The following is a 10,101-nucleotide window of genomic DNA, read 5'->3' as shown; positions in this document are numbered from 1 at the left end:
ATTATTATAATTATTATTATTATTATTATTATCAAATAGCTCTGGGTGACAAAAAAATATCCAGTGTACGAGCTGCCAAGAAATTACATACAAAAAAAAAAAAAAAAAAAAAAAAAAAAAAAAAAAAAAAAAAAAAAAAAAGAGTACCAGTTTAACACCCATTGCAATTTCTGATTTCTCTCCTCTACTCACTTATAGTTAATATATGGACGATTCATTTTAATGTTATTATTGTTCTTAAACTTCTTGTATAATTTTTCCTCGTTTCCTTACCCCACTAGGCTATTTTCCCTGTCGGAGCCCCTGGGCTTATAACATCCTGCTTTCCCAACTAGGATAGTAGCTTAGCAAGTAATAATAATAATAATAATAATAAGAAGAAGAAGAAGAACAACAACAACAACAATAACAATGACAATAATGATAATAATAATAATAATAATAATAATAATAATAATAATAATAATAATAATAATAATAATAATAATAATAATAATAATATCGTGGTAGGAGACCCTCTTTTAGGCAGCTTGAGTTAAAAGTAATGGCTGCATCGGCAGAGTTTATTTTCTCACCTGACTGATGAATTTTTCAAGTCTGCTGGCTGATTGCAGCGCTCTAGTGAAGAGAATTATCCGGAAAATAGAAAAATTAGATAAGAAAATAAACTCTGACGTTGCAGCCATTACTTTTAACTCAATAATAATAATAATCACTTATTTCCTTTCCAGGATGCCCGCTGCATAGAATTACGTCGTGGCATCGCCAGGTACATCAACCTGGCTTTTGTACTTTCGGTTGGGAGAATATCTCCCCGTCTGGCGAGAGTTTTCCCAAATTATGATCATCTGGTCAAAGCAGGTTAGTGCGCTGAGTGGTCCTTGTAACTTCACATATTTACTTGTTTTACTTGTTTTGGGTTTAAATCCAACCCTCCACTGAGGTCGAGTAAACTACTTCTCGGGCGGGTCCATAGTAATCATCTAACGAAACATTTTCATCATAACTTATACAATTCTTTGATTGTAGCATCTTCCAAATCCTATGATCTTGTGAAAAGTAATGTCTTTAGTTTCTTCTTAAATTCAATTGCTCCCTTTAGGTCCTTCATTTCAGTTGGCAGTTTATTATAATGTCTAGGCGCACAGTAGCTAAAAGCCCTTTCACCAAATTTACTATTTGTTCTTGGTTCAGATAGCCTATATTATGGGAAGGATGTGATTTATCACCTTTTCGGATTTATAATTTAATTATTTAATCTTATTTAACAAATATCATTGTGAAAATTTTAACTTTTCGGATTCCAGATTTGCATACAGTATTATGGGAAGCATGTGATTTATGAACTTAACGGATTCGTAACTTATTCATTTCCCGTTAATTAACAAATATCATTGTGGAAAAGTAACTTTTATGAACTTTTCGGATTCATAACTTAATAATTTCACGTTAATTAACAAATATCATTGTGAAAAAATAACTTTTATGAACTTTCCGGAATCAGGACTCAATAATTTCACGTCAATTAACAAATATCATTGTGAAAAAATAACTTTTATGAACTTTCCGGAATCAGGACTCAATAATTTCACGTCAATTAACAAATATCATTGTGAAAAAATAACTTATGAACTTTTCGGATTCATAACTTAATAATTTCACGTTAATTAACAAATATCATTGTGAAAAAATAACTTCTATGAACTTTTCGGATTCATAACTTAATAATTTCACGTTAATTAACAAATATCATTGTGAAAAAATAACTTCTATGAACTTTTCGGATTCATAACTTACTAATTTCACGTTAACTAACAAATATCATTGTGAAAAAATAACTTTTATGAACTTTTCGGATTCATAACATACTAATTTCACGTTAACTAACAAATATCATTGTGGAAAAATAACTTTTATGAACTTTTCGGATTCATAACTTAATAATTTCACGTTAATTAGCAAATATAATTGTAAAAAATAAACTTTTTGGATTCCTAAATCATTCATTTAACGCTCATTAACAAATACATTGAAACTCATTAACTGAAGCCTTTGGCCGAGTGCACGTGGGAAAAATAAGATTAAGTTGAAGGTAGGGTAAACTAATGTGACAGTGCGTAGCATATTTTAGATTTGATAAATTACAGTGTATGACAGTATTGGATAACAGGTGTAAAACTCAATAGGTTATTAACATAAATGAATAAAGGTAGAATACCAAATAGGAATGAAAAGATACTCGAGTAGCGGGGATGGATTTATAGACCTCTGAACCAGCTTCCAAAACCCAGCAAGATACTAATCAAGTGTAGGCCTACATGCTTTTTTTAACTACAGTATCTATATAAAAATCATCTCTTTTTCATACATTTTCGTTCCGCAGAATATCTGACTGAAAAGGAAAAGAGCATCATGGAAATGGTGGACGACCTAAACAATCACAATCAAGTCTGGGACCCTCTGCCCCTCGTGTGGGCCACTTTCGTCGTCACGAAAGCTAGGAGAGAAGGGTACATACGCGATGACCACAGCCAAGAGGCTCTTATCCACGAAATTACCAACCTCCGATATTCATGCAGTAAACTCTTGGAATACAGTCACATAAGTGTTCCTCTCGTTTATACTCAGGTAATACCAGGATGCCAAGGATACTCTGGGCATTTTAAAGATCGTCTTTCTTTATTGTTTTAGAAATTTAATGTATGATGAATCCGTAGAAAATTTGCTAATTGTTCTTCTTTAAGGCCTTATAACTCGAGGAAATATACACCATCACAGTCAGACACTTTCCAGTGTTTCAGTTAATTCTCTAAATCGCATTTTATATGCATTATTCATATTACATTAATACTTTTATAAAACAATTAATATCTGCTAATCCCAATCTTTAATCACACATTTGTTACGAAAGTTCGTACTATGGGCAATGGAATATATAATGATATTCATCTTAATAGATACAGGAGGCTTTATTCATTCCTATATATAACCATAGTGTCAAACAATGTGATATCCCTTTATTTATATATTAACTTTTCCATTGAATGAAACAATAATAGCACCTGAAAATAATTATCTTCAGATCTTTGTGTTTTACTTAATTTACAACCGACACAAATCGATTTACAGCGGTAGGAAATTTAACATACACTAATTCTTTTATCGAAACTGAAAAAAAAAATATGCTTTACTCTATTTACAGGTAACAACGATGGCTGTTTACAGCTATTTTTTGTGTGCGATCGTGGGACGCCAATTTCTAGACCCTGAACAGGGTTACAAGGAACACCTCATAGATTTCTACGTTCCTTTTTTCACTCTCCTGCAATTCTTCTTCTACATGGGATGGCTGAAAGTTGCAGAGTCGCTCCTAAATCCTTTCGGGGACGATGATGATGATTTTGACATTAAAGATCTCCTCGACAGACATCTAGAGGTACGATGCAAAAGGCCAAATATGCGCTTCTACGTGCGTTTGTGTGTGCTAGCTATGTGTAGGAGGATAGCGTAGTTTCTCGTGCAGATTTTAGAAATTCCTTTTATTGACTGGCAATTTCATGAATCATTTAGAACTTAAGAAACTCAAATTGGTAGAAGATTAGCATGCACAGACGCACACATATACGCATATATATGTATGTATATATATATATATATATATATATATATATATATATATATATATATATATATATATATATATGTATATATATACTTATATATATATGCATATATATATATATATATATATATATATATATATATGCATATATATGCATATATATAAGTATATATATATATATATATATATATATATATCCATATATATGCATATATATAAGTATATATATATATATATATATATATATATATATATATATATATATCCATATATATGCATATATATAAGTATATATATATATATATATATATATATATATATATATCCATATATATGCATATATATAAGTATATATATATATATATATATACATATATATACTTATATATATGCATATATATGGATATATATATATATATATATATATATATATATATATATATATATATATATATATATATATATATATGCATATATATATATAAGTATATATATGCATATATATATATATATATATATATATATATATATATACACACGTATGTGTGTACCATGTGTAAATAGTCAAAATTATAGAACGGGTCAATTTTGTATTATATTGAATTGGATGTATGGAATTTGTTTCTTATGGTCTGGCACTTGGTTTGGTGGTGGTGGAGGGGGGGGGGATTCGGGACCCTGGTGCATTTGGGGGAATGGAGGTAAATTAGAAGGCTAAGAAGTGGATTGATCTAGTGAATACAATTCAATGTCAGCAAATGACATTACCTTCGGTGATTGTCAATCTGTCAGTTTAGAGAATGGTACTGTACCAACCGTGTGTCACACAATTGTACATAATTCCTTTTGTATATATTATGCTTGTATCTTCGCTCTTCCCTCGCACTAAAACGAACATGAAAATTCATGTCTGCTGTTTTCCTCTGTAACATTGTCATTTCCTCGAACATGTATTTTCCTGTTGCCTTGAGGTTTTGTATATAAAGGAGAGTGTTCTTTAATATAGTACTCAGTTGATTGCATCCTGCCTTTGATCTCACAACCTTCTCCCTCCCTCGTCACAGTACTTTAAAGTCGCCATATTTCAGATTTATCTTTACAGCTTGGCAAGGTTGTACGCATCTTTGGGGTTTGTTCTACCTTTCCAGTGTAAACCTGATATCTGAAACGGAATCCGGTACTGTCCAAGGAGGGTCCACTTCAAATATGCAACCAGACAACGATCAATATCCAAAAATAAATCCAGCGTCTCGAGACATCGTTGCATCAGACTGTGGTTGCACATTGGAAGTAGAGCCTCCTTAAGTAGTATCGGATTCCGTTTCAAAAATCATCTTTGCTCTGGACTTGTAAAGGAGGGTAGAGCAAACCCCCAAAAATTCGTGCAGCCTGGTCAAACTGTAAAGCTAAATATCAAATATGGCGATCTTAAAGTACCCTTCTCTACACTGACAGATTGGCAATCACTGAAGGCCTCTACAGTACAAACTAAAGCCTATTTCACCATTTTCATTTACGGATATTTAATTGCGTTCACTAAATATTGACCACTAAATGCATTTTAAAGACTGTAGAATGCCGGACTACGACCAACAACTAAAGTGACCATCCACGTCTTCTAAGCTTATTGAACATTCAAAGTAACAACAGATAATCCCCAGTTAACTTTTTCCCTATTTCGCCACTCTCATTTACTAAGATTGAATTGTATTCACTAGATATTGACCACTAAATGTATTTTTAAAACTGTAGAATGCCTGACAATGGCCAACAACTAAAACGACCGTCCACGTCTTCTGAGCTTCTTAAGAATTGAAAATAACAATGGCTAACCTCTGGTTAACTCTTGTAACTTTTTCATTTGGGAGTTACATAATTTAATCTCGTAGCCAACGAGGCATGTTGGAAAATCTTAAATATCTTACTTGTTTATAAAATTTTGAATCTACATAAATAAAACAAATATACAACTGTTAACCCCTTCAAGATCAATAACTATGCTCTACACATGCTAAGGCACACAAAAAGTAACGGTTCTGTATAAAAAAAATAATTGAAAGTTTTTACGGATATATTTCCTCATACTTTACTGCAACTATAAGTAACAGTTCTGTATAAGAAAAATATTGAAAGTTTTAACGGATATATTTCTTCATACTTTACCACAACTATAAGTAACAGTTCTGTATAAGAAAATAAATTAAAGTTTTAACGGATATATTTCCTCATACTTTACTGCAACTATAAGTAACAGTTCTGTATAAGAAAATGATTCAAAGTTTTAACGGATATGTTTCCTCATACTTTGCTGCAACTGCATATCCCCTCTATAGAAGTCTGTTAACAAATGTCTCAGCTGATATCTCAAAAGACCTTTCGATCTTTCAGGTTTCCTACCTGATAGTGGATGACATGCACAGGAAAGAACCGCATCTTCTTCTAGACCTTGAAGAGAAGAAAGAACATCATGTCGCCCGACGACACCAAGAGCAAGAGCAACAGCACAACAACCTAGCACCTCCATTGCAACAACACCCTCAAACCTCCTACTCCTACTCTAATCCTACAATCTCTTGTAGCTTTAACGACCAAAGTGAAGAAACGACCTTTATAGAGCAGCCAACTTCTAGCAATAACATCAAAACCAAAATAGTCGTTATAGATACCCACGAAGTACCTGTTACCAAGAGTAGTCAGGAATCCTTCTGTTCTACAGCCACAGCTATTCCTAACTTCAACAAACTTCAGAGATCTAGAAGTTTAAATTCAAGTAGTTTGTCCAGTAGCGAGTGTAGCTATGAATCCTGTTTTTCATTGATAAAGCAAATCTCGCGTAACAATAGTAAAAACGAGGCATGCTTCTCTTCGTCACAAAACAGGAGGAGGACATATGCAGCGAGATCGGCTTCCTTTGAAACGGTGCGACTCAATACTTAATTTATTGTATATTTCATTGTTTCTCTCTCTCAAGAGTAGATAGATAGTTGTTAAAAAACTCCGTTGAGTCCATAGTATTAAGACGTTAGTATAATGATCCTACTAATTGAGTCTTGTAGATTCTAAAGAATTTTTAAATTATATCATTTATATTTAGTAACCCTTCTTAATTTAGCATATCCTGGCATGTACATATTCCTGAAAATAAGTAAAATGAATCTGCATGTCGTATCCTTTCTCACAAAGTTATCTTCTTGGTCAATTGTATTTTCTAAACAAACTATCCATCTAGAATTGATAGACTTCACATTAGACCCTTCGTATCTCTCTAGAATGTGTTACTGATAAAATGCACACACACACATGCACACAAATGTCTATATTAATATCTGGGGAACATTTGAGCATATGTATCTTACAAACATGAATTGCTGTAACTGTCTGAAGGCCTGTCAACATAAACTTAGCTAACAGGATAAACATTAATATTTGCAAAGGCCACAAGAGAGAATGAAAATTAGCAAAAGCCACAAGATAAAAGTTTTCAAAGATAACAAAGGGCACAAGATGAAAGCTAAAACTAACGAAAACCGCAAGATAGAAGTTAAAACTAGTCCTAGCAAAATACATTGCAAGTATTTTCGTCATGTAAAATTCTGTTATATAGTTTTTCCAATTGCGTGATTACGATGACCAAAATCAAGTTCGGAGGAATGGTTCATGGCAGGCTGACAAGTTGAAATTTTAGCAATTAGGAAGCAATTTACTGACAGTTGGTGACTACGGAATGCCAAGCCTTCTTTGATTTTCCTGTGCCAGAAGTCCTTCATAAGAAGCAATGTTAGCTCATCACCTAGACTCATCCTGTGTCTCAAAGGAGAACCATATTGATTGCATAAGAATTTTGGATGGCCTTTGGCATGTCAAAATTATATCAATGTACATTGGAAGATGTTCTCTTAACTTACATAAAGTTCTTCTGCCTGATGCAAGCACCAAATAAGCAATAATGGCCACCATGTCCTTGTAGTATGATCGTGCTTCATTGTCAATGACATTCTTCTCTTTTTTTATGCTGTTCTCCGTGATGTCATGTATCATCATGTATGATCAGAATTCAAGGAAGTTTATGATGTTTTGATACGTTCAGCGATGAAGGATATAATGCTCAATCTAGTTCTTGATTTAGCTCTCCTATATGGTACGTAGGATTAGCATTCTCCATAAACGATGTCATAAGCTGTTTATGGATGTTTGCTCTTTGAGTTTATGTTGAATCATATAGATCTTTTTCAATTAATTGAGCTGTCAAATAGCTCTTCTTGGTCAGACATCAGAAGAATGAAAAATGTGATTGAGAAATGATGATGACTTCACCTAAAAATAGTAACATCCACTATAAAAGGAAAAGAGTACGACTACCATACCATAAGTGTACTAGGGTACACTGGAAAGTGTTCTCTAACTTAAACTTTTGTTACCTGGTGTAGACAAAAAATATAAAAAGTGGAGATTACTAACTTAAAAAGAATTAAGTTTATTGACATATAGATACATAATAATAAGCCGTTAAGACAGACAAGCCTTGGTAGAAAGGACGTGTATAGGCCAAGGAAAATTTATCAAACTAAAGTAAGGAAGCTATGAGATCAATCTTGCACAATACCGGGACTACCTTAACACAAAACTGGAAGAGACAGCAGATTTCGAAGATATTCTAAGATGGTCTTGAAAGGGAAAGTGATGTTATTTTCTCTGCTTGACAAGTCAAACAGCAACACACTAGATTAATAGTGGGTCAAAGTCTAGAGTTTGTTCAACACTGAAAGATCACAGATAAGATTCTAGAAAAAGGTGAAGGTAACGATGCCTTTATTAAATAATGAAAGATTGTTGAAGTATAGATTACATAACATAAATTTCTTGAATGGAGTGATAATGATTAGACATTAATTGAGATGTGCAGGGTACATGAAAACAGAAAATGGGGAATTGTGGGAATAATCTCTCCAAAGGAGCAATGATGCCGTTTTTTTTTTTTTTTTTTTTTTTTTTTTTTTTTTTTTTTTTGTATAGTCGACTAGACTTGGAGAATTACCTAGCCAATAGGTCTACATGTTGGTTTTTAGATCCCTAGTGTACAAAAGATTAGTTGCTCCCTAATTGAAAATTTATCTCATAGGCCATCAAAACATTTAGTTAAGCACAATAGTTTACTTGAAAACTGTTTGCACATCTTTCTTAAAATACAACACAAATAGCAAATATACGTAGAAGTGTCTGAGTGAGAACATGGAACTTTTTTCTTCAAGGCTGAGGAAGGTCATTGACCGGACCCTTTCGCCACCCTTACTTGGCAAGAACTCGAGTCAAAGAGCACAAAGTCAAATGGCAAGTATTAAAAATGCATCCTGGGAGGAAGGGTTCAACCAAATCATCAGTTAAAACTGATACTAAAATTGTCCCCGAAATAGACAAACAATAACCAAGGTTAGAGTACCGATTGTTTTTATATAGGTACTCTAACTAAGGTCATGGAGTATCTGTTTCATCGAAACTGTATATTGTAATGAAATTTGCTTTCCTATTCTAGGCGACTTTTCAAATGTTTACTTAACGGAAAGACGATATGTTGAATAATAAGTCCTCAGAGAACGTATACATCCACCTACGCCTCAGGACAATAAGCACAAAGTTTTATTTACCTGATCCAGTTAGCGCTGGGATCCGCGTGAAATCTTATAAAAGCTGAAGGAAGACCAACGTCAGACTTGTATATTGCTATATTTACAATACATGAATCAGCCGTGAGAAAGTGGTGGCCAATCACAATGATTGTGGGCGGAGCATGCTAAAGATTTTTAGCTGCACACAATCGCTTCTGGTTGGCGGAGGTAATAAGACCAGGAATAATAGAGTAGCCTATACTATATTAATTCTGAATAAGACAAACTAACAAATTTAGGAGCGATTATTTCGCTTCCTTCCAACCGTTTGCTGATGGTTGCTAAGAAATAATTCAGAAAAAAGAAAAACTAACAAATACGGCTAGACAACTTTCCCCAACTGAACGAGCTAAAAGATATTAAATGCTTTAGGAATTCACCAAATTCTATATTACATTAAATGCATAAGGAATTCACCAAATTCTATAATACATAACTATGCATGAATATTTTAGTACTAGAGCAGTAGATATCCTTCACCAGTAATACTATCTTTATAGTAGCACTAGTGCTGAGTATAAGCAAGCATTTAGCCTATAATTCAATAACTCGCCACTACTTTTTGTTATGACAAAATATTATGTTTTTCTTCTTTGTTATTCCAACAGATTGACACAAACCTTAATGGAATATCAGAAGCCTTAGAACTGCTAGCAGATGATGACACAGTTTCAATATAAGGTAAGCTCTATGTTATCGATTTAATTTCTCCCAGTCGTAGAACACTCGCATTTGGCGGGACTTTTGATATCACCTTTACTTACAAGTTGTGTAAAACGTATAGGCTCATGTTAAGGAATGCAAGTGATAAATGGC

General features: G+C 33.1%; 1 protein-coding gene across 1 annotated transcript in view; it reads left to right on the top strand.

The window, feature by feature from the left end:
* Positions 1-10,025, top strand: part of LOC137639929 (bestrophin-2-like) — a 19,128-nt gene extending 9,103 nt beyond the window's left edge. The window contains exons 5-9 of the mRNA XM_068372226.1: positions 732-861; positions 2,384-2,628; positions 3,203-3,436; positions 6,011-6,541; positions 9,894-10,025. Coding sequence (XP_068228327.1) covers positions 732-861; positions 2,384-2,628; positions 3,203-3,436; positions 6,011-6,541; positions 9,894-9,965 — 1,212 coding nt within the window. The 3' untranslated portion in view covers positions 9,966-10,025. The remainder of the gene's footprint in view (positions 1-731; positions 862-2,383; positions 2,629-3,202; positions 3,437-6,010; positions 6,542-9,893) is intronic.
* The last annotated feature ends 76 nt before the right edge of the window (positions 10,026-10,101 follow it).

Source organism: Palaemon carinicauda, chromosome 4 (assembly GCF_036898095.1).
Source record: "Palaemon carinicauda isolate YSFRI2023 chromosome 4, ASM3689809v2, whole genome shotgun sequence".
NCBI classification, from domain to species: Eukaryota; Metazoa; Arthropoda; class Malacostraca; order Decapoda; family Palaemonidae; genus Palaemon; species Palaemon carinicauda.
Note: the sequence above shows the minus strand (reverse complement) of the source record. Positions and strands in the feature narration are given on the sequence as shown.